General features: G+C 39.0%; 1 protein-coding gene across 2 annotated transcripts in view; it reads right to left on the bottom strand.

Annotated features, from left to right (window-relative positions):
* Positions 1-913: 913 nt before the first annotated feature.
* The window catches only part of SGCD (sarcoglycan delta), a 648,169-nt gene continuing 622,801 nt past the window's right edge, over positions 914-26,281 (bottom strand). For both annotated transcript variants that reach the window (XM_055429152.2, XM_055429151.2), the window contains exons 7-8: positions 4,725-4,848; positions 914-3,361 (exon numbers count right to left, since the gene is read on the bottom strand). In XM_055429152.2, coding sequence (XP_055285127.1) covers positions 3,188-3,361; positions 4,725-4,848 — 298 coding nt within the window. In that variant the 3' untranslated portion in view covers positions 914-3,187. The remainder of the gene's footprint in view (positions 3,362-4,724; positions 4,849-26,281) is intronic.

Genomic DNA, 26,281 nt, shown 5'->3' on the forward strand with positions numbered 1-26,281 from the left:
AAGCAATCTTTGGTCTGTGGTGCTGGACATACAATGAAAATCAACCAAGGGAAACTGACCTAAATGAAATTAAAAGCCAGTTCAAGTTTATAGGTTCTGTCTCTTGGGTAACAGAAAGATAAAGCTTCATATCAAGTTTCCACCTAGACTGATGACACCAAAAGGGCTTTTGAAAACATCCTTCATACTAGTCATTTCTTAAGACTCAACTTTAACGACTTATTAGCAGATATCCAGTAGAACTAGGTGCTAAACATTTGGAGATGAAACTTTCCTGAAAAATATTAAAATACTAGAACTTCTAGAATATTGAAAATTCATTTAAACTCTTCATTATGCCACCCACTGCTTAATATTCTGAGAGATGTGATTGTCTAGAAGGTACTGTATATAAAGATTAGAAAGAATCTCATTGTTATAAATTAAAATTATCAGATTTTAATGTAAAAGAGATTTTTTTTCCAGAATTCAGGTGAAATGTTTTGTCATGACCAGGGACATGGAGGAAGTTAGGGGAAAAAATGTACATTGAGGACTTAATATGCATTTACCGAATTCTAAAGTCTGAACTGAAATACATAATTTAATCCATGCCAAACTTCCTGCTCATTACCTATATTGTAGTCACTTAGCACAAATGAAAATCAGAATTTTATATCATGTCTGTCCCCATAGGTGCTATTTTTCTTTTTATTCTATTTGTGATCTGAGTACCTTTAGGATTAAATTTTGCAAATGGGATCACACCACTCTTTTTTATTGCCACAAAATTCCCAAGGTGCTCCTCTCAGACTTTCATTTAATGATTAGAACAAAATTAGATGAAAGAGCTCAGTGAACCTTCCGTTTCTTTGTCATCCTTAGAACAGGTACTTGAGATGACAAAATGCAAAGACAGTTTGTCTGTTAAAAAAAAAAAAAAACACAAAAACCCTTTGTCTTCAGGTATGTACCCACAAAGGACCTCATAACTACTGTTGATCTGAAAGATATGGGGTAGATGCTCCGAGTTGCCAAGGAGGGCCTTTCTTGGCTTGGAATAACCCTGGATATGGTACATGCAGATTCTGGCAGTGTGATTCTACATGATATAAATAGTACTGAGCCAGAGCAACTGGATTTTTTTTTTTTTTACCATTTTCTTTTTTAGACCCTAAAGCTGCAAAATAAGCAATCGTATGGTCTCACCATTTAGCAACCCAGTTCTTCTGTATGGATAGTGAGCAGGAGTGACTGGAGGGAGCCCAGGGTCCGGGAGCCAGCAGGGCCACTGGTCAAGCTAGAACCATCCCTCTTGCCCCCACTGCTAAGTGACCAAGCAACACACAGTTTGTTTCTACCTCCCACGTGTGCAATCTCAGCCCCCCAATGCTTGAGTGTCATCTCAAAAATACCAAACCTCTTATTCATTTTCTATGGCAAATGTCACCTCTGCTTGTGAAGTAAGAAAAAGTAGAACCCTGTTGAGGAAAAGACAAATGCCATTCAGGCCTACAAATACGACTTCATTTAGGATTGTGGGGCCACTGCTTGCCAAGTGGCATCCAGGGAGGTAGAGACCAGTTATGTCTCCCTTCTGGGCTCCTCAGAGTCCACATCTGTCAGCCACTTGGTCTGTCTACCAGCTTTTAAGATGCCCGGTCATTATTTTATCCTTTCCCTCCAATCACCCAAAATAAACTACAGGTAATAACAAGATAAACAGGATGTGCTTCTCCTTGCTGAGTGCATTGACGTAAGGCACAGGCACATTTCCCCCTCTTTGAACAGAGACGGTGTAATCTCCTGTCCCAGCACAAGAGCTGGCCAGGGTGACCCTGGAGGGTGATTATGAAAGTGGGGTGATGGGAGGTAGTTGATGGCGGGAATTAGGGAGCTGCTGCCATATGCAAGGGAGCAGGGACCACTGGGCCCCAGGGGACACAGCGATTCTAAGGAAGACACTCGACTCTTGGCAAGAGTAATGTTCAGTGAACATTCCTGGGGGCACACGGTACTTCATGGCTGTGATTCTTGGGTCATTGTTCTTAGAGAAAAATGGTCAATTTAGGAAACTGAATATCCCAATACTGAAAAACTATGTAAGAAGACTGGAGGCAGAGTGTTTGTGCATGCCTTTAAAAATAAAAGGCGTGCCTCTAAATTACCTACCAGTCCCCAGAAACATATTTAAAAATAATTCTGTTCCCTATGCCACTCTTTGACTTCCACCTCCAAATAGCTTCTCATGGGGGTAGGGGGTTCCACTCTTAAGGATTTGGATTGACCTGATCATTTTGGGTAGGAGTCTGCTGGATAAAAGTCAAAAGTGAGGATGTAACAGATTTTGAGCCATTTTTTCCCCTTTTAACAGAGACATATCAGCCATTTATTCTTAGTCTGTCAGGCTACTGAGTAGCTTCCAGCCGACTGAGGAGCAGCTGTTATCCTATTTTGTGCTGATTTACAGCTTCTGTTTTGACTCTGGGATAATATGCGAGTTTGAAGGAAGGAGGCTAGCAGGAGTTGGGAGAGTCATTCAAACTTTGCTAAAATCCATCCTCCAAATTCCTACAACCATGAAAGCCCGGATGTATTTGGATGCCAAAGCAGCACAGCCAGTCTGAGTTTCTCTGTCTGACCTCTAGAGGGACTTGACTTGAAGAGGGAGAAGACGACGGCTGGCTGTGTGAAAGCTCATAAAAGGAACTAAGGGTCTGCTTTTACTACAAGGGTCTTAGCCCCTGAGGGTGACTTGCAAATTCCCGCCATCACTGCCTTGTGATGACACTAAAAGAAAAGACAGGCTGTTACTCAAACACGTAGGGGAATATTCAGTGAGTGTCGATACACTGTGTGATTCAGCAGGGTCTGGAGAATATTAGGCCCAAATTAGTGTTTTGATTTTATCATGTGCGTGACAGGGTTGGGACAGCAATGGCAGTGGATATCACAGGGTCACCCATGGTTCCTTTTGTACTGAAACCTCATTTTATACAGAGGATATATATATTTATTTATATATATTTATATATATATTTATATCCACCCACACACGCAAACACACGCACACTCACGCACACACGCACACACATACACACAAGGTCTTTGATAGGCTTTCCGTGTTCTAGTAAAAATAGCTGGCAGCCAGGGTCTAAAGCCAAAAAAGGCCTGGATGCTGCCGGCAGTGTCCACTACAGATGGTCTCTCACAGGCAGACACTTGTGTTTATCTGACAGGTGGAACCGGTTCCTGCCTGGGACAGGAATAACCTCCCGTTGGCGCAGACGCAGATCTCGAACACCTTCTGCCTCGTTCCTGTGGGCGTATAGGATCCATGAGGCAGTCTAGGTAGTTTGATTTTCGCAGCATCTAACTTAATCTAAAGAGAGGAAACAGGAAGGAAGAGTCACTTATCCTCTTGACATTCCAAAACAGTGGATAAGAATGTTCAGTTGAAATTGAACGAGCACCTACTGTGTGCTCAGCATTGTTGATGCTGGGAATTCAGGGATGAATAAGACAGGTCAAGTCTCTTCCCTCCCAGAAGCTTGTATTCTAGTCAGACAGTGTTGCACTGGCAACATCATGTATGTATTAGTATTTTGTAATAGCATATCATGTGGAATGTGAACGGATTCCTAGAGTGATGTAAATTTGGAAATGGTAGGGTAACAATTTTCTTTACTATTCTTTACTGTTTTCTTTTCTTTGCTATTCTCAGCCTCTCTGTACATTTAGGCATGGGGTGGGGCTACAAGAACATGCAGCACTTCCGTGCTTAAATGTCAGGATTATCCAGCGTCCAGATCCTGATAGCTATAAATTGCATCTGTGATGTAGTCACTCCTCCTAAATGTGTGTGGTTTGGAGTCTGCAGCTGTCTGTGAAGACAGTTTTGATAACTGAAAGCTCTATCTGACTTGCTCTTTTAAAACAAATATAGCACATGCCAAACCAATCAAAAGTTGGGCTTAGTGAACAGAGGCAGGTGGAGACTGATAACCTCTAAGTAGATATGGAAAGTGGAATACAGTTTTTCTTTAAAAACACATTTTTCCTCTTAAAAAAAACTTAAATAGAAAAATTCACTTATGAATAGGATGAAGGCACTTTCAAAAGTTTGCATTTGAATTGTACTTTCTTTGGGGATTGGCTTACCTTGCTTGCAAAAACACAAGCAGCTCTTCTCTTCACCAAAGTGAGACTGTATTGGGGTAAGAGAATGAATATTTGCAGCCTCTCGTCTCTTAGCCTCTTGTTGCCTAGCTAAGTTTTGACTTGTTCTGATTTGGGATAACTGTTAGATTTTACTTTTCCATTTTCGGTGAAAGTGGATGCATACAGTGCACACTTAAAAATGACTACAAGTAAACTAAGCTTCTCTTTAAATAGTCTCGTGTGTTTTACAGTTTAATTATACCAGCCAACTAAATCTATTTTAGGGTGATGAGAGGGTTTGGAATTAGCATTCATTTTTACAGCTGTCCTTATATTCTGTTTTTGTAATATGTGCTATTAGCTCAGCACTGTACAAATAATGAGTCATAACTTTTATGGGTTGTGGGTTTGGTTTATAATTGTGCTGTTCAATATATGTGATCCAGAAATAAAACCTCCTAATTGTCTCTTTTTGTTGTTACACTGTAGGATCAACTTCAGAGGCAAAGCAGTGATGTGTCTTAGAAGAATCGTTGGCTCATTGGAGCTGTGTCTCTCTGGGCTTCTGTCCCTCTCACGCCTACCTCTCCATCTTTGGACTCCAGTCTCAGCTCTGTTCTGCAGGTGGCTTCCATGTTGCCAGCTTCTGCATTTATTTCTACTCCTTTTGGGGCCTCCATCACCAGAGACCGGGTCGGGGACTCCAACCTGAAATATACACAAGACTAAGAGTCAAGATCGCATTTCACTCTTTTAGTAAATTTAGGAGGAAGCTGATGCTTCTGAGCATTGAGATGACACTTCAGTATCTGATCAGAAAGTGCTTCTACCTTTGCTTCACATGCCTGATCAACTTTATTAGGGTGGACATAGCATATCTGGGCTTTATCTTCATTGCACATCATAAAGATTATGAGGAAGGTGTTCCAGGATCCTAGTTTTGTTCTGCCTTACACCTAGTTGATCGTTGCTTCATTAGCATGATTAACCAAATTCTTACAGAAGTTATCTCTAGAGTAAGGAAATTTCAAGTCTAAACTGAGATTCCTGAAATTGGTAGGTATTCTTTCCATTTTGGCCTACTTTCTGTGTCTTCCTGGAAACAGGTAGAGGTTAAGAAAATAGACCTTGGAGTTGGACATGACTGACACAAGCCATGGGGCTGCCATGGTATGACCTTGAAAAGTCCTTTCTTCCTCTCTTTTCCAAAATTTCCCAAAGCCTCAGTTTCCTCATGTCTACAGTGCTCCAAGTGGCACATTGGAAATGTATGATTAGAATGTGTTAATCACTACTATTACTGCTGTGACTGTTGTTATGACACGAGCAAGTCATAAAGAAATCTCAGGCCTTACTCAAATAGGCAGTGGTCAAAAGAAGACTCAGGATAGGTAAGTTGTTGCTAGGAGTGAGAGGGAAGTGATTTAACTATAAAGGGGCAGCATAAGGAATAGATGCTTTTGTGGTGACAGAACTGTTCTCTGTCTTGGTTACAGTGGTAGTTATGTACCTCCATGTGTTTATAGAAACTGTTTGGACTAATTATATTATCCAACAGTGAATTTCATTGTATGTAAATTAAGTTGAGAGAAAGGAGAATCAGCCACACTCTGTGCTAATTATTGGCACAAAAGAGGATAATGCTTCATAGAAAGTTTTTTGCCTATCTTATTTTATGCAAAAAATATGAACTAAAACTCATCCTCTAAGTATTCCAGATTTTAACACTATCACCCAGTTGAACTGAGTGAAGATCCTTTTCCCTGTTACAAATAAAATATTCCAACTTAGAAAGCATAGCCCTCGGCAATGGCCACCAAACCACTCTAAATCAGATCAATTTTCTGCATTTATATTTCTCCACTCCTAATTTTCAAACACTTTGAACATGTTTAAAAGGAACATCAAATCATTCTCTCTGCCAACCGCTGACTCCATGTTTTGCTTCCACCAGCCCCTATGGGTAGGACACATTCTCATGGGCATCAGTAAGTGGCGAGAAGAACAAGGCACCAGTGGGGTGCCACCCTGAGTCATTCCAAGCCATATTGCACGGGTGCCAACAAAGGGTTCTTCTCCATTTCCCGGGTCAGGGTCCCTGAAGTCTCTAGTCCTCTGGAAAGGACTGGCTTGAGCTTGTCTTTCAGTCCTCCTTTCCCTTGTGACCTCACCCCTTTGTGTGTGGCAAAAATCCCCCATCCTACCCCTTCCTCCTCACAAGATCTTCACCAAGTTGGTGCTGAGCTGAGTATGGTTCCACCTCGAATTATGGCGAACTTCTTTTGCCTGTGGTTTTTCTCACTAGAACATCTGGGCAAGGAAGGGGGTGTTGTCACTAGAACAGCAGAGAACGATGTCCCTGCAGTGCAGCCTTGTCTAGGACTGAATCCAACTCAGTCGAGTTCTTCCTATAGCTTACTTCTAAAATCTGCTGATGGTTTTCTGCCATTTTCTTTGCTTCTCTCCTATAAGGTCTGGCTGACTCACGCCCCTTATCCTAGCATTGCCTAACCTTCTGTTTTCACTAATATTCATCCCATGGCATAAACTTCCCTTCTGACAATACTGCCTACTCACCTCCACATTTGTTCACCATCTTCTCAATGGCACTGTCATTCTCCACCTTGCCCAGGATACGGTCCTCAAACCATCTTCTCTCTTTCCCTTTCCTTTCCTCCTTCCCTTATTACAATGGTTAACTCAACTTTTTAAAAAAAAAAATTGGAGTATAATTGCCTTACAATGTTCTGTTCATTTCTGTTATATAATGAAGTGAATCAGCTATATGTATACATATAGCCCTCCCTCTTGAACATCCCACCCCTCTAAAGTCACCACAGAGCTTTAAGCTGAACTCCCTGTGCTTTACACTGCTATTTATTTTATACGTGGTAGTATATATGTCAATCATACTCTCCCAAATTGTCCCACCCTTTCCTGCCCCAGCTGTGTCCACATGCCCATTCTTTACAACTGAGTCTCTATTCCTGCCCTGAGAGTACTTCACGACTTCTCCACCCTCAATATGCTGCTGCTGCTGCTAAGTCACTTCAGTCGTGTCCGACTCTGTGTGACCCCATAGACGGAAGCCACCAGGCTCCCCCGTTCCTGGGATTCTCCAGGCAAGAACACTGGAGTGGGTTGCCATTTCCTTCTCCAATGCATGAAAGTGAAAAGTGAAAGTGAAGTCGCTCAGTCATGTCTGACCCTTAGCGACCCCATGGACTGCAGCCTACCAGGCTCCTCCATCCATGGGATTTTCTAGGCAAGAGTACTGGAGTGGCTTGCCATTGCCTTCTCCCTCAATATGCTAGTTTATCTCTAATCTGAACTAACTACTGAAACCTCACGAGTTTTGTGTCTAACTCCTTCTTTTTTTTTCCCAGTGTACTTCATGCACAAATATATCTTCCTGAAGTCAGTTCTGAATATGCCACTTATCAAAACCCTTGCCAGTTTCTTAGAAAATACAGGAGCTACTGGATGTAGCCAACCATTGACAGCTCAGTCTGACCTATGTTGTTAGTGTTATTTCTTGCCACAAACATCAGCTATGCTTTACTGAATACTTACCAGGTGATTGGGCTCTGTAGGAAGTGTTATCTCTTTTGGGTATGTGTGTGCTCAGTTGTGTTCGACTCTTTGCAGCCCCATGGCCTGTAGCCTACCAGGCTTCTCTGCCCATGGAATGTTTCATGCAAGAATATTGGAGCGGGGTGCCATTTCTTACTCTAGGGGGTCTTCTGGACCCAGGGATTGAACCTGGATCTCCTGCGTTGGCAGGCAGGTTCTTTACCATCACACCACCTGGGAAGCCTGTTATCTCATTTAATACTGACAAAATGCTATGCCTTCAGCACTCCTTTAGTCCTGATTGTACAAGCAAGGGAAACTAAGGTGAATGACTTGCTTAAGGTTGTACATCTGGTAAAAGGGAAAAACCAAGATTCAAACCCAAGTGTGTTGTCCAGTATATAATATCAGTGCCAGGAAAACTGGGCTTCTTTCCTGTGCCTTATGTCTTCACCCCGCGCTTTATAAGTAGATGCCAACGCTCTCTTCATGGAATTAGCACTTTTATTTCCAAAACCAACCTCTGTAAATAAGGGTAAGGTGACAGGGAAACTTATTTCCTATCCTAAATGGTTTTCACAACTTACTGAAATGGTTGACATCAGTGACATCAAATTCAGGATACAGTGAATGTGTTCCTATTTGCTGAATAGTATTCAAGGTGAATGGCTGATACAAAATGATAGTTGAAGGGAAAATTTCAAGATAGAAAAACAATGTTTAGAGCCTGGAGAAGTTTATCAGCTGGAGCTTTGGCTTTTCAGACAGGCTTAGGAATTCCCTTTCTTCTCACTACCTCCTGTGGGCTTTGAAATCAGCAGTAGGGCTCCCAGGCCAGAGAAGTGAACTTAGAAATGACCGCTGCCTCTTTCCCTCTCACAGCTTTGGAAGTGACAAGAAACGCGGCTACTCTTGTTTCCTAGCGTCAAAGGCTCCAATAAAGTAGAAATGGCAATTCCTTGGCCACAGAGACCAAAGGGTAACTGCTTTGTGTTTCAAACCCCATCTCAACATCCTTTATTGTTCAGGCAAACTTAATAGTATGTGCACTTGCTGAATCCTTCCAGTGAGACCAAAGCTCCTACAAGAGCCCTGAAGGGTCTGCACAGGGCAGAGAAAGCACTCTTGCGGTGATTTCAGCCACTTTCTGACCATAGGTTAACAGCCATGACTCTATTGCTTAGTTGGTTATTGAGCAGGGAAAATGGAGGGAGGCTTCCTCCTGATTTGGGAGGTGGTGAAGACAGCTGAGGGTCCTGTCGGCTCTTTGAAATGAACAGTGCTCCCAATAGGAGCAAACGTGCCTCCTCTGGGAGGACTGAAAGAGCCTGAAAATAGATGGAAGTCTAGGAAAGGTCTAAGGCTAGCCTGTGCTGTCCAGAACAGTGGTTCTCAAACTTGAGCAGCAGAATCCCCTGGCAGGCTCCCCTGAGTTATATACAGTACGTTCAGGGTGGTGCCTGAATGCCTGCACTATTGGCAAGTCACAGGTGATGTTGAAGCTGATAGTTTGGGGACCAGGCTTTGAGAACCACTACTCTGAAACAACGTTGCCATACCAGATGTCCACAAAGACTGGATAGGTCATGTCAGTGAGTGACCCATGAGAAAGCTCGAAGGAAAACTAGTCTCTGAGCAATCATAGATGGCAGGTGATGGAGATGCTTTAGACAGGAGGCAGCTGATATTCTAATCTGGCCTATTATTGCCAGGGCTACTGGTGGAAAGCAAAAATTTATTTCAAATCATTAAACTTTTGGAATTGATGCCAAGGTTTCTCCAAATATAAATATGGTAAAAAGAATGACATTGCCATAGATCTTGTATATGTGTGTGTGTGTGTGTGTGAGTGTGCTTAGTCGCTCAGTCATGTCCAACTCTTTGCAACCCGATGGACTGTTGCCTGCCAGGCTCCTCCATCCATGGGATTATCCAGGCAAGAAAACTGGAGTGGGTTGCCATGCCCACTTCCAAGGATCTTCCCAACCCAGGTATACTCACCACCTACTTAGGAAAAAAAAATTCTTTGTAATTCCCTGAGCTCCTTTTCCTAATTCTATCCATTTCCTTCTCTCAAGAGTAACCAGTACTATGAATTTTGCTTACTGTTTTCTTGCTTTTCTTTGTATTATTGCATTACTACATTTGCCTGCTTAAATGATAAATTGTTCACTATCATGTATTTTTGAGCTTTATGAACAGAATGATTCCACTTAGTGATTTATTTATTTTTTGGCCTCAACAGTTTGTTCCTGAGGAACAGCCATGCCCAGCTGTAATTTATTTGATTCCCTCGGGTTAATCACACATCAGGATTTATTGTCCATCCTTTTGCTGGACATTTTGATTGATCCCAAGTTTTTTTCCTACTAAGTCATCTCTGATGTGGATCCCGGTGTTTATTTGTAAATTTTCTTTAGGACACACAGGTGAAGAGTGACATAGCTAGCTCCTAGGTTATGCTTATCTACAGTTTTATTATTTTCCCACTAGTAATGTATAGAGTTTATTCTATTTATTCTATTTCTTGCTAGCATTTGCTATTGTTCATTATGAAATGAATGTGAAAGGGATGCTGCTGTCTTTTAAATATGCATTTCCTAGTTTAGTAATGGAGTTAAGCATCTTTTTATTTGCTGGTAACCCATTTGGGATTCTTCTGCAGTGAAATGTCTTTTGTTTTTGTGATTCTGTGTGAATTGTAATCATGCTTTATGTATTCTGAAAAATAATTGTTTAGCAATTTACAATTGCTAAACAATTGATATGTATTGATAATTCCTTCTTTTGAGGCAGTAGCTTATCTTTTCATTTTATGCTTAGCATCTTTGGGTGAACAAAGTTTTATATTTTAATGCCAAAAATTTTATTATCTTTTCCTCTAGCATTTGTGCTTTTTGTGTCTTATTTGAGAAATCCTTCCCTACACTGAAACCATAAAATTCTTCAATATTATTTTCAAAACTTTTATGTTTTGCTAAGTCTCTAATTCATTGAGTATTCATGTTTGTGTTTGGTCTGAGGTTGGGGTAAAAACAGATGCGGGTGAAGGATCTCAACATCATATATTGAAAAGCCTATATTTAGTTATTTTATAAATGATATTGCCAGACACTTATGGGTCTTTCTAGTCTATTTCATTGTTATATTCATCTATCCCTGTGATAAAAATTAAGTGTTTTAACTTACTACAACTTTTAAATTTTTTACATTTGATAAGACAAGTCCTCTTATGTTGCTTTTTGAAGACAGCTGTTAGGTAGTTAGAATAGGAAAAAGTAGTCCAGAATGGCAGTGGCTAAAAGACAAGGAAGGGAAAAGTCCACGAAACTAGAACAAAGGAAGGTCCTCGGACCGGAGTGAGGACCTCAGGTAAAACAAACAGCGCTCCTGGCTAGCCCAATTTACATAGGACAGGCCCAGGGGGAGGGGAAAGAAAAAACATAGAAAGAGGAGCCAAAATTGGGCCAGAGGCTTTTCCCTTCCTTGTCTTTTAGCCACCGCCATTCTGGACTCCTTTTCTTATTCTAACTACCTAATTTCAGAATCAAATGAAGGAAGACCTGTTGGAATTTTGGTTGGACTTATGTTCTCTCCATGATGATTTCATCTGTCTCTACTAAGTTTTCTTGGATGTATTTCAATAAAGTTAGACATTTCTTCCCCATGTGGATTCAGCATATCTCTTGTGGCTACTGAAAATGATATTTTGGTTAAAAAGTATTTCTCTTACACTTACTTCTTTTTCCTATTGTATTGAGATTCAGGTTTTTGTTTGTTGTTTTCGATATGTTGATCTTATAGTTAACACCTAGGTAAATAAGGCAGGAGGAGAAGGGGACAACAGAAGATGAGATGGTTGGATGGCATCACCGACTCAATGGACGTGAGTTTGAGCAAACTCCAGGAGACGGTGAAAGACAGAAAAGCTTGGCGTGCTGCAGTCCATGAGGTCACAGAGTTGGACATGACTGAGCGACTGAACAACAACAAATTATCTTATTTTTCATAATTTGTACACAGGTTGATTTTGGTTTTCTTGTTATTGTTTAGTTGCTAAATCATGTCTGACTCTTTTGGAACCCATGGATACGTTCCTCTGTCCATGGGATTTCCCAGGCAAGAATACTGGAGGGGAGTTGCCATTTCCTTCTCCAGGGCATCTTCCCAACCCAGGTTTACTTGGTAGGCACTAGTTATTTTATGACAGTTTTATATCTTTTGATTTCTTATACTTTTTATTTCTTTTACTTTCTATACTGTCTAGGATTGTCCAGTTCAGTTCAGTTCAGTCACTCAGTTGTGTCCGACTCTCTGCGACCCCATGAGTCACAGCACGCCAGGCCTCCCTGTCCATCACTAACTCCCGGAGTTCACCCAAACTCATGTCCATCGAGTCTGTGATGCCATCCAGCCATCTCATTCTCTGTCATCCCCTTCTCCTCCCGCCCCCAACCTTTCCCAGCATCAGAGTCTTTTCCAGTGAGTCAACTCATCGCATGAGGTGGCCAAAGTATTGCAGTTTCAGCTTTAGCATCAGTCCCTCCAATGAACACCCAGGATTGATCTCCTCTAGAATGGACTGGTTGGATCTCCTTGCAGTCCAAGGGACTCTCAAGAGTCTTCTCCAGCACCACAGTTCAAAAGCATCAATTCATTGGCAATCAGCCTTCTTCACAGTCCAACTCTTACATCCATACATGACCACGGGAAAAACCATTGCCTTGACTAGACGGACCTTGGTTGGCAAAGTAATGTCTCTGCTTTTTAATATACTATCTAAGTTGGTCATAACTTTCCTTCCAAGGAGTAAGCGTCTTTTAATTTCATGGCTGTAATCAGCATCTGCAGTGATTTTGGAGCCCAAAAAAATAAAGTCTGAGACTGTCTCCACTGTTTTTCCATCTATTTCCCATGAAGTGATGGGATCAGATACCATGATCTTTGTTTTCTGAATGTTGAGCTTCAAGCCAACATTTTCACTCTCCTCTTTCACTTTCATCAAGAGGCTTTTGAGTTCCTCTTCACTTTCTGCCATAAGGGTGGTATCATCTGCATATCTGAGGTTATTGATATTTCTTCCAGCAATCTTGATTCCAGCTTGTGCTTCTTCCAGCCCAGCGTTCCTCATGATGTACTCTGCATATAAGTTAAATAAGCAGGGTGACAATATACAGCCTTGACGTACTCCTTTTCCTATTTGGAACCAGTCTGTTGTTCCATGTCCAGTTCTGACTGTTGCTTCCTGACCTGCATACAGGTTTCTTAAGAGGCAGGTCAGGTAATACAGTGCTAATTAAAAGTAAGGAAATGGCAATCTTGCCTTTTCCTGACTTGAAAGGGAAAGCTTTAAAAAATTCACCATTAAGTAAAACTTTTTTGTTCTAGGGTTTTATTTTTCCCCTGAAATACTTTTTATCATGATGAGAGAGTTCCTTTCTATTCTCATTTTGCTAAGAGTTTCTATCATTCATTATTGTGAATTTTATCAAGTACCATTTTATTCTTCATATTTTGAGATAATATATTTAATATATTAATGTGGTGAATTACGTTAATTTTTCAATAAGCCACTCAATTTTTGGTAGTAGCTCAATGCTATCATTCCGCCTGCAATGTGGGAGACCTGGGTTCAATCCCTGGCTTGGGAAGATCCCCTGGAGAAGGAAAAGGCTACCCACTCCAGTATTCTGGCCTGGAGAATTCAGGGACTATACAGTTCATGGGGTCGCAAAAAGTCGGACACGACTGAGTGACTTTCACTTCACTAATGTTGTCATTATATATCGTCAATATCTTTGTCAAGTTCTATCACTTTATTCTGAAATTTTTAATGAAAGATTAGATTTATTTACCTCTTGTATATTTAAAATCATTGAGAAACCTGGGCATTGAATGACATATTTTTCCATTTAAAGTTAATTACAGGATTATACATGTTTTATGCTTCTTCTCAGGATGACTTGGGCAAGTTATCTCTTTTCTTGGTATTTTTTCATTTCATAGAGAGGTTTAAACTTCTTGGCAAAGCTTTTTATAATATTTTCTTCTTAAAAACTGTCCCCAACATTTGTAGTTATGTCTTTTGTTGTTCCAAATATTTATATTCGTGTCTTCTTTTCCCCTTGAGCAGTACTGTCAATTATTAGTCTTTTCAAAGAGTTAACTTTTGCTTTTGTCAACCTTCTGTTATGCTTATTTCTTGTGCTTGAATTTCCCTTGTCTTTTGTTATAAATAGAACTGCAGAATTATTCTAAGTAAGTTCTAAAATGTATTGCCACCTTAGTTAATTAAAATGTTCTGCCTTCTTAATTTTTAATATTTTCATTTAAGGATATGCATCTTGGGGGCAGCATACCAAAGAAGTATTAATAATATAGGTGTGAATATTTTGCCATTTTAGTATAATTTCTCCTCTGGTAAGTTTTATAGAAGGACTTTCCTTAATTTCTAAATATGTAAGATTTTCTAGAGTATATTTCTACTGTATATTTTATTCATTAGTTTTAAACTAATAATTTTATGATAGTTAAAAATATTATCTTTATAAATCAATTATGTAAAAATTGAGACTAAGTTTTTGGTCCAGTATATGTTAATTTTTACAAATATTCATGCCTGTCTGAAAAGAATATGTGTTTTTTTTTTTTTTATTTCTAAAAAAGAATTTTATTAAAAAAGCACAAATGCAAAGAAATGAACAGAGGAAAATTTATGCGTCGAACCTGGACTGGTCACTTATGATAATATACATGCTACAATTCCATTCTCCCCAATCATTCCACCTTCACCCTCTCCCACAGAGTCCCAAAGACTGTTCTAAATGCCTGTGTCTCTTTTGCAGTCTCTTATACAGGGTTCAGGTTACCATTTTTCTAAATTCCATATATATGCGTTAATATACAGTATTGAGATGAATGGATAAGAAAACTTTGGTACATATACACAATGGAGTATTTCTCAGCCATCAAAAAGAATGCATTTGAATCAGTTTTAATGAGGTGGATGAAATTGGAGCCAATTATACAGAGTGAAGTAAGCCAGAAAGAAGAACATCAAGAATATGTGTTCTGCAGTTGTTGGTGCTATGTTCTATGTCTATTATCTCAAGATATATACCTGTTTGACCTATCAGTTATAAAGAGAGCTATGTTATTAAATACACACCAGCTTAGGATTCCATGTATAAAACAGTTCTATTTCTTATAATGTTTTTTGCCTTAAAAGCCATTTTGCCTATTAATATATTTGTTCTTATTGTTTGTCAATATTTTCCTTGAATGCATTATTCTTTTAAATACCATCCATTCTGTATGGTTATATTTTAGATGTGTCTATCATATAACTGTATTTTTTAAAAATTTCAGATGACTTTTTATTAAGGAAAAATTTACATACAATGAAATGCACAGATTTTTTTTACTTTTACTAAGAAATAAACATTGTCTATATTTGTACAACATGATGTTTTAATACATGTGTATATTGTGAACCAATTCTCGCAGTTAATTAACCTATCCATCACCTCACATATTTACCTTTTCCTCCCATGTGTTAACAATATTTAAAATCTACTCTTTTAGCAAATTTCAAACTTATAATACAGTATTATTTAATAACTATAGTCATCACTGTGCTGTACACTAGCTCTTCTGAACTCATTCAACTTATAACTGAAAGTATGTACCCTTTATCTAGTCTCTTGCTAGTAGCTATTTGGTTGTTTTGAGTTTGGGGCTATATTGCATACATCTTTATGAGGATGAAGTTTTTCATTTCTCTAAAATAAGTAGCTATGAGCAGAACTGTTAGGTTACAGCATAGGTGTGTGTTTAAGAAATGTGCTAATATAGCATCTAAAATAGCCCCCAAAGATCCTTGCCTGCTGGTATTCATGCTTTTAGGTGATTCTGTCTCCTAGATGTGGGCTGGATATGTTGTTGTTCAGTTGCTAAGTCATGTCCAATTCTTTGTGACCCCATGGACTGCAGCACGCCAGGATTCCCTGTCCTTTGCTATCTCCTGGAGTTTGCTCAAACTCATGTCCATTGAGTCGGTAGTGCTATCTAATCATCTCATCCTTTGCAGCCCCCTTCTCCTACCCTCAATCCTTCCCACTGACAAGGGTCTTTTCCAATCAGTCGGCTTTTTTGCATCAGGTGGCCAAAGTATTGGAGCTTCAGCTTCAGCATCAGTCCTTCCAATGAACACTCAGGACTGATCTCCTTTAGAATGGACTGGTTGGATCTTCTTGTAGTCCAGGGGACTCTCAAGAGTCTTCTCCAACACTACAGTTCAAAAGCATCAATTCTTTGGTTCTCAGCTTTCTTTATAGTCGAACTCTCACATTCATACATGACTACTGGAAAAACCATAACTTTGACTATACAGACCTTTGTTGGCAAGGTGATGTCTCTGCTTTTTAATACACTGTCTAGGTGTGTCATAACTTTCCTTCCAAGGAGCAAGTTTAATAAAAGACTGTGGCTTACATCTTGGGTTTGTGCTCTCATTCCCTCACTCAAAGAGATGCTATGCTGAGCAATGCCCTATGAAGATATCTGAGAAAATGGGGAAGCCCATTAGCCTTTGAGGAACTAAGGTCTTCAATCCAATAGTCTACAGGAAGCTGAGTCTTACCAACAACTGCATTTATAAATAGATCTTCCTCAAGACAAGCATTTGAAAAGATCACAGCCCTGGTCCACAGCTTAACTGCAACCTGAAAATTGATCTTGAGTGAGAGGCATCACTAAATTGCACCCAGATTTCTGACCCACAGAAACTGAAATAATGTCTTGTTTTTTAAGCTGCCGAATTTTGTACCATCATAGATTAATACAATAAGAAAACTGCCAAACTGTTTTCCAAGATACTTGTGCAATTTTATATTCTTACCACAAATACTGATGTAATTAAAGCTATTCCAGTGGCTATAAAATGATTCTTCTTTATAAGTTTCATTTCCCTGATGACTAATCATGTTGAGCAGCTTTTCATGTGTTTATTGGGTATTCAAAGATGTTCTTTTGGGAGAGATCTATTTTAAAATTTTGTGCATTTTTTTAAACCATTGGATTATTGTTTTTCTGTTATTGATTTGCTGTATATGCTAGGTAAAATTTTGTGTGTATATATAAACATATCTCTGAAATTTCAGATACATTTTCAGAAAATTCAGATATGCATGTATATATGAATATGTTCATATATCTAAAATCTTTCTATTTATCTATCTGTATGAAGTATTTTCTCCCAATCCATGACTTACTTCATGTTTAAATAATGTCTTCCGATGAGTGTTAATTTATCATATTGTTATGTTTAGTACTTCTGTACCTTCCCTAATAAATCATCACCTACCCCAAGGATACATAGTCTTCCATATCTTTTGCTAGAAGCTTTATAGTTTTAGTTTTACATCTAGATTTATAATCCATTATGAATTAGCTTCTAAGAATAGAGTTGAGGTTCACTTTTCCCCCTGTAGGTTTATCTAGTTGTTCCAGCACCATTTACTGAAAAACAATTAATCCTTTCTCTATTGGATAGCACTGATGCTTTTGTTGAAAATCAATTAACCATACTTATATAGACCAAGTCGGACACGACTGAGCGACTGAACTGAACTGAACTGAACTGAACTGATATAGACCTATTTTTACACTCTCTACTCTGTTCTGTTTATCTATTTGCCTCAGTTCAGTTGCTCAGCCGAGTCCAACTCTTTGTGACCCCATGGACAGCAGTATGTCAGGCCTCCCTGTCCATCCTTTTGCTAATACCAGACTGTCTTGTTTGATATAACTTTGTAACAAGTCAGAATTAGCTAAAGTGAGCCCTTTAGCTTTTGCAAAAGGAAAATATTAGTTTAACTTTTCTAGATTCTTTCATATGTCTTAAAGAGCCTATAGGCAATTTGATTGTGATTGTGTTGAATCCATAGATCAATTCTGAGGAGAGTGGATACCTTAATAATATTTAGTCTTTAATGGATTTTCTTTTAAAATGTAACAATCCAGATATTCTTGATTTATCTGTATGTACTATTAGGTATTTCGGTTCTGTGTTGTTTAATCCAGCCAGATGATTGCTTATTCAATGTTTATCTATATCTATTAATATGCATTTCCACTTTCTATCTGTATTTCTTCTGTCATTGTAAACTTCCCTTTCTTAAAATCAAGAAAATTTTTGACATTTTCTTTTAGTGAGAGTTTGCTGGGGCAAATCTTCAGTTTTATTTTTCTGAAATAATTTCTTAATCTGCCTTCTTTAGTAGAAGAGGTTTTTCTTTGGCTGCATCACACTGTGCTGATAGTTATTTTCTCTCGGGAATTGAAGATTATTCCTCTGTATTCTGGTTCTCACTATTGTGGTTAAGTAGTCAGCTGTCAGTCTATCTTCAGTTCTAGAACTTCTATTTTGTTCTTTTCTCTGCAGATGCTCTTTTGCAATGTTATTTTGATATGGCTAGATGTGGATTTAATTTTATTTATTCTCCCTGAATTTTTTTTACTCTTCAAATTTGTAGTTTTGTGTCTTTCATCACTTCTGAACAACACTCAGCTGATATGTCTTTGAAAATTGTTTTTGCTCTGTTCTCTCTCTTTTCATGCTGAATCTTGGATTAGACATTCGTATTATTCTGCCTCTCTGCTTCCTGGATGATTCTTTAGACATAGTCTCATGTTCATTTAATTTTCTTTATTATTTTTCATCATATCCAGTGGATTTTGCTTTTTGAGATTATATTTTCGTTTTTAGAAAATCTCTATTGTTCAGTTGTTAGCCATTTTTATATTTCTTTGTTTTATATTCTTTCAATTCTCTTTTGTTTTTCTACTCAGAGTGAACATATTACTTTATATTTTTTCTAATTCTCATATCGGAAACTTCTGTGTATCTAAATTGGCTGCCTTGTTTCAATGCTCTCTTGCTCATGGTGCCTTGCCTCTGTTGACGTTCCATACTTTTTGCCTCTGTGGCTTTCTGTGTCTTGGATCTTAATTTGCTGAAGTTATCAGAGACCTACTTTTAAGGTGATTTTCTCTAGAGAAGGTTTGCATCTGTTTCCATTGGTCACTGATGCCACCTTCATTTTGGGCCTAGTGTAAACTAATTTCTTCCCTTGAGGTCTTGGAACCAACCAGGTAATATGAATTCAGGCAGAGGGAAGGTCAATTTGAAGTTACCAAGCCTTGGAGAAATTTTTCTCTCCAGTGCTAAAGTTAAAAACTGGCTATTGCCCTTACAATCCTCAGGGTGGAAAAGTCAGAGGAGGTCAAGACCAGGTAGGCTGAATTCTATTTCATCTGTACAGTGAGGGTCTGGTATATTGGGGTCCCATTTAAATCTGTGGTATCTCTAAATGGATTGCTTCCATTCAGTGGACACTGAAATTTTCCTCATGTTCCCATGTTCCCTCAGTCCATAAAACAAGCTGAATTTCATCTTGTTCAGTAAAATCTATAAAGTTATGGGTGACTTCCATGCTCAGATTACTTCTCTGGGTTCCTATGTTTTAGCTTTTGGACTGTGACTAATCATACATCATTTCTAGCTCATGATATATTTAAAATATTTTAAAAATATTTTTGCCATTGGTTTTAATTCTTTTCAACCAGAACACCTGATCAAAGGACTTGCAGTACTCTACCATTGTACTCCAGAGGTCCAGGTTTCTTATTTTTCAAATGATGGACTTGGAAACTGTATAGTAAAATCAACTAATCTTGAAAGGTTGGCAAATAATTATTATTTTCATTTCTTATGTTAAGAAATGTTTCTCAGTGTTTCCATTTTTAAAAAAAATATTTTATATTGGAATATAGTTGACTAAAAATGTGTTAGTTTCTGGTGTACAGCAAAGTACTTCACTTATACATCTATATATTCTTTTTCAAATTCTTTTCCCATTTAGGTTATTACAGAGTACTGAGCAGAGTTCCTTGTGCTATACACTAGGTCCTTGTTGGTTATCTGTTTTAAATATATTAGTGTGTACATGCCAATCCCAAACTCCCAATCTATCCGCCCCCCACTCCCCCTAGTAACTGTAAATCCATGCTCCAAGTCTGTGAGTCTGTTTCTTTTTTATAAATAAATTCATCTGTATCATTTTTAAGATTCTGTATATGAATTACAGTGATATTTGTCTTTCTCTGACTTACATAGTATGATAATCTCCAGGTCCATTTATGTTGCTGAAAATGGCATTATTTCATTCCATTTAACAGCTGAATAATATTCCATTGTGTATACCACATCTTCCTTATTCATCTGTTGATGGACACCTAGGTTGCTTCCACATCTTGGCTATTGTAAACAGTGCTTAAATGAATATTGGTGTACATGTATCTTTTCAAATTATGGTTTTCTTTGATATATGCCTCGGAATGGGATTGCTGGATCATATGGTAGCTCTAGTTTTAGCTTTTTAAGGAGCCTCCATACTGTTCTCCTTAATGGTTGTAACAATTTACATTCTCATCAACAGTGTTTTCTCCACACTCTCTCTAGTATTTATTGTTTGAAGATTTTTTAATGATGGCCATTCTGACTAGTATAAGGTGATATCTCTCTTGATTTGCATATCTCTGATAATTATGTTGAGCATCTTTTCATGTGCTTCTTGGCCATTTGTATATCTTCTTTGGAGAAATGTCTAGTTAGATCTTCCACCCATTTTTTTATTACGTTGCTTGTTTTTTTTTTTTTTTTTAATATTGAGCCAGCTGAGCTGTTTGTAAGTTTTAGAGATTAATCCCTTGTTGATCCCATCATTTGCAAATATTTTCTACCATTCTGTGGGTTGTTTTTTTCATTTTGTTTATGGTTTGCTGTGCAAAAGCATGAGTTTAATTAGGATCCATTTGGTTCTTTTTGTTTTTATTTCCATTACTCTTGGAGAAGGATCAAAAAAGATATTTCTGTGATTTGTGTCAAAGTGTTCTGCCTATGTTTTCCTCTAAGAGTTTTACAGTATCTAGTCTTACATTTATATCTTTAGTCCAATTTGAGTTTATTTTGTGTATGGTGTTAAACAATTGTTCTAATTTCATTCTTTTATCAGTGCAAGAAAAGGAAATAGGAGTCTGGTTATGCAGGTGGGAGAACTCATTTCATCATCATACCCAAATCAGCATCAAGGTTGATTTCTAGTGTTTGGTGATAGTCAGCCACAAAGATAGGGAACAATGTAAAAAGAACACTTACAGTGTCTTGTGAGTTGAGTTTTAGAGACATTGATTTGAAGGTGTTTGAGAACATCAAGTGACCAGGTGGATTACAGGGCTAGAGACAGAAAAGCGAGAGGCGTGTTCGATCATGGTTGGTGTATATCTGTGTTGATGTGGCAATGGTATAGTTGTGTAGACGCTCCAAAACACAGTCCAGTTCTGTGGAGTGGCAGCTGAGTTGGTTTGGCCGGTAAGACTAGGAACTATTGTTCTGGCCAAGTCAGGATGGTATCCTCTGAAATCATCTCTTTCTATAGCTGGGGACAAAGAAAAGTCCTGACCAGAGTCCAAAGTGCCCAGACTCTCCTGGTTCCCCTCTGACATGGTTTCCTAGGTCTAGTGTGGCCAGGGAATATGACAAAGAGAAAAACTGGTTATGTCTCTTAGGTTAATGAAACCCTGGAGAGATGTTTTCTCTGTCAAAAATCGCTGTTTCCTGGCACATTTCTGCATGGATTTGAAACCTTCTCTTTTCTGCTCAAATTTCATTTCAAGGACCTGTGAAACATGGGGTGGTGATACTTGGGAATGTCATGAATCAAAACCCCCCACAAAACTTTAAATGCTATCACAGGTCTGTTTTTAAATCTCAGAGAATAATTTATTTGCTCTTGGCATTATCAGTTTGTTCTCTCCGTTTCAAGCTCATTTTTTGTTGAAATTGTTTTTGTAGAAACAGTGATTACTTATCCAGATTTCTTGTTTTCATTTCCTTCATCGTAAGTATCTTACGTTAATCACTTCCAAACCGAGACAAGTTTTTAGATCATATTTTGTTCCCATCCTCAGAGAATGGAGACAATGGCTTTTGTTACTTTGTGGAATGACCTTCAAAACATCATAAAAACCGAGTAATGTATGTGGTAACTGAAATAGAAGGTTAGCACGCCCGTCCTTAGGAAACGACAGATTCACAGTGACACCGACACCTAAAATGACTGTGTATGTTCTCAGTTCAAGGAAAAGTATAGGACAAAGTTATAATAGAAAGGAAAACGATTTAGAAAGAACTGGTGGGAGAGAATATAAAGTTTGTGGCATTTTGGATAAAGAAACTGCTGTTAGGGAGTTCTTGGGTTGGCTGATATCAGGGACTAGGAAATTTCAACTTGGTAAGAACCACGTGGGGGAGCTTTCAAATCCTGGGTCACATCCCACACAAACTAAATGAGAATGCTGAGACGTTGATATCGTGACGGTTGAAAACCACTGGCTTAGCAGATCTATGTGTGAGTCGTAGATAGACAACCTTCACTATGGAACCCTGCCATCCTGAGGATGAGAACAGGATATAATTCAGGTTGGGACCAGAGCAAAGCTGATAAATGGAAACCTCAGTGCCTACTTAATGGGCCCTTTGTACTATCAAACAATTTCTTCATTGATCTGAAGTTCATTAGATCTCACTGAATCTTTAACAGCTCAAAGTTGAATTCCTATTTAAAGAAAAGTGCTTTTAAAATCACTCCCATATTTTAGTTGGGCTGTTTGAGAAACACCAATGAACCAACAGTAATTCTCAAGAACCTGATTTGAATCAGTGTAATGGGCCATTTAAATTAATTCTAAGAGAGATTTTGATGCTTGACAACTTTCAGAGCATAGTATTGGGTTCCATCATGTTAAACATGTGGCCCATTCTGTTGTCAACTTGAATATTCATAATTGAATTTTCAATTGATGGGATAATTTTCAACTGAAAATCTTTAATTTTCAGTTGATGTGACATCTGACTTCAGTTTCCTAAAAACTACTGTGACTCACCCTGCATTTTTGAGTCATGCTTTTACACAGCCTGATTCAAAGTAACCTCAGAGGTCTCAAATGAAAGCCCAATGTCAAGTTTTAGCAACATAATGAGATTCACATGCCATTAGCAAACACATATTTTAAGCCCCGCATATTGGGCGCTTTTCATATACTTAATCCATCCCATCTACTATTCACTAACAGCCCCAGGGAGATTCAGAGAGGTCATATGTCATGGTCCATTCTCAATGTCTGCATATCCATTCTTTTCCTGCAAATAGGTTCATCAGTATCTTTTCTACATTCTGTTAAGTTCAGTTCAGTCACTCAGTCATGTCCGACTCTTTGCGACCCCATGGACTGCAGCACGCAGGGCCTCCCTGTCCATCACCAACTCCCGGAGTTTACTCAAACTCATGTCCATTGAGTCGGTGATGGCATCCAACCATTTCAGCCTCTGTCGTCCCCTTCTCCTTCCATCTTCAATCTTTCCCAGCATCAGGATCTTATCCAATGAATCAGTTCTTCACATCACGTGGCTAAAGTATTGGAGTTTCAGCTTCAACATCAGTCCTTTCAATGAACACTCAGGAATGATCTCCTTTAGAATGGACTGGTTGGATCTCCTTGCAGTCTATGGGACTCTCAAGGGTCTTCTCCAACACCACAGTTCAAAAGCATCAACTCTTTGGCCCTTTCTTTATAGTCCAACTCTCACATCCATATGTGACTACTGAAAAAACCCATATAGCCTTGACTAGATGGACCTTTGTTGGCAAAGTAATGTCTCTGCTTTTTAATATACTGTCTAGGTTGGTCATAACTTTCCTTCCAAGGAGCAAGCATCTTTTAATTTCATAGCTGCAGTCACCATCTGCAGTGATTTTGGAGCCCAAAATAATAGTCAGACTCTGTTGCCATTGTTTCCCCATCTATTTGCCATGAAGTGATGGGACCAGATGCCATGATCTTTGTTTTCTGAATGTTGAGCTTTAAGCCAACTTTTTCACTCTCCTCTTTCACTTTCATCAAGAGGCTCTTTAGTTCTTCTTCACTTTCTGCCATAAGGGTGGTATCATCTGCATATCTGAGGTTACTGATATTTCTCCCAGCAATCTTGATTCTAGCTTGTGCTTCTTCCAGCCCAGCATTTCTCATGATGTACTCTGCATATAAGTTAAATAAACAGGGTGAAAATATTCAGCCTTGACATACTCCTTTTCCTATTTGGAACTAGTCTGTTGTTCCATATACAGTTCTAACTGTTGCTTACTGACCTGCATACAGATTTCTCAAGAGGCAGGTCAGGTGGTCTGATATTACCACTTCTTAAAGAATTTTCCACAGTTTATTGTGATCCACACAGTTAAAGGCTTTGGCATAGTTAGTAAAGCAGAAATAGATGGTTTTCTGGAACGCTCTTGCTTTTTTGATAATCCAGTGGATGCTGGCAATTTGATCTCTGGTTCTTCTGCCTTTTCTAAAACCAGCTTGAACATCTAGAAGTTCATGGTTCACGTATTGTTGAAGCCTGGCTTAGAGAAGTTTGAGAATTACTTTACTAGTGTGTGAGATGAGTGCAATTGTGCAGTAGTTTGAGCATTCTTTAGCATTGCCTTTCTTTGAGATTGGAATGAAAACTGACCTTTTCCAATCCTGTGACCACTGCTGAATTTTGTGTTAATATATGATATATGTTTTTCTCTGACTTACTTTACTCAGTATAATAGGCTCTAGGTTTATCCGCTTTACTATAACTGAGTCAAATTAATTCCTTTTTATGTCTGAGTAATATTCCACTGTATAGATGTACTACAGCTTCTTCATGCATTCATCTATTGATGGACATCTAGGTTACTTTCATGTTCTGGCTATTGTAAATAGTGCTGCAGTGAACATTGGGGTACATGTGTCTTTTGTGGACACAGTTGAAGAAGGAGAGGGTAGAATGAATTCGGAAAGTAGCATTAGCACATATTACCATGTGTAAAATAGACAATGAGTGGGAAGCTGCTGTATAGCACAGGGATCCCAGCCTGGTGCTCTGTGATGATATTGAGGGGTAGGACAGAAGCTAAAGAGGAGGGTACATTTAGTTATGACTGATTTGTGATGTTGTACAGCAGAAACCAACACCACATTGTAAAGCAATTTTCCTCCAGTTTAGAAAAGTGTAAGTAGGGGATTGCACCATTTTCTGTTAGTCTCAAAGGGAAATTAAGTAAAAGTTCATCCAGTTCTAAAAAAAAAAAAAATGTCATGGTCCAGGCCACATGCCTAGAGAGTTGTACATCAAACCCAAGCACCCTGATTCCTAGTTAGTCCATGGTGCTGGTCATTGAAAAGTAGCTCCATGTACTGGGTGGAAGTCTCACCCAGTAACTTGTGATGTAATGTGGAGTCTCCACAGTGGTACTCCACATTTATAAAACAAGCACCCTGGTTATTCTGAGGTTTACTTCAACAAGACCTTCCTGTGGACTTGAGACCTTCCTGTGCCCCCGGACAGCTGCTAGACCCACCTGTCTCATCCTCTACTCTGCTGCTTGGTATGTCTGTGCCCTTCTCACCCTTCAGTCCACTGCAGGCCACTGAAGACAATTTGTAATTACTTGTCTGTTTCCCTGGTTTAGTCTCTTTCTTGCTCTAGGCTAAACTCTACAAAGGTAGTAATTACACTATATTTATGCCCAGCATCAAGAATGTTACTTGGCATTCAATAATTATTTGTTGAATCAATGTCCCTCTTAGATTCTATTACCTAGCATTGAATACAGTGCTGTGAGGATGTTCTGAGTAAAATCCAGGACAAAAAAAAAACACTCTCCCCTTAGCATCTTGGTATGATTCTGGACAATTTATTATTGCAGTCAAATAACATTAAATTGGAGGTCACATGAGTGTTCATACTGAGTTTAGACCCAAACCAAATTTTATATCTAGACCCGGGTTCGATCCCTGGGTCGGGAAGATCCCCTGGAGAAGGAAATGGTAACCCACTCCAGTATTCTTGCCTGGAGAATCCCATGGATGGAGAAGCCTGGTAGGCTACAGTCCACAGGGTCGCAAAGAGTCGGACACGACTGAGCGACTGAACAGAACAGAACAGAACACCTCTCCCTTAGTTTGTGGCCCGTTTTGCCAGTAACTGGATGTGAGAGTTGGACTGTGAAGAAAGCTGATTGCTGAAGAATTGATGCTTTTGAACTGTGGTGCTGAAGAAGACTCTTGAGAGTCCCTTGGACTGCAAGGAGATCCAACCAGTCCATCCTAAAGGAGATCAGTCCTGGGTGTTCATTGGAAGGACTGATGCTAAAGCTGAAACTCCAATACTTTGGCCACCTCATGCGACGAGTTGACTCACTGGAAAAGACTCTGATGCTAGGAAAGGTTGGGGGCAGGAGGAGACGGGGACGACAGAGAATGAGATGGCTGGATGGCATCACCGACTCGGTGGACATGAGTTTGAGTGAACTCCAGGAGTTGGTGATGGACAGGGAGGCCTGGCGTGCTGTGATTCATGGGGTCGCAAAGAGTCGGACACGACTGAGCGACTGAACTGAACTGAACCCCATTC

Source organism: Moschus berezovskii, chromosome 8 (assembly GCF_049115385.1).
Source record: "Moschus berezovskii isolate FMDL1 chromosome 8, NW_MosBer_1.0, whole genome shotgun sequence".
In the NCBI taxonomy this organism is placed as follows: domain Eukaryota; kingdom Metazoa; phylum Chordata; class Mammalia; order Artiodactyla; family Moschidae; genus Moschus; species Moschus berezovskii.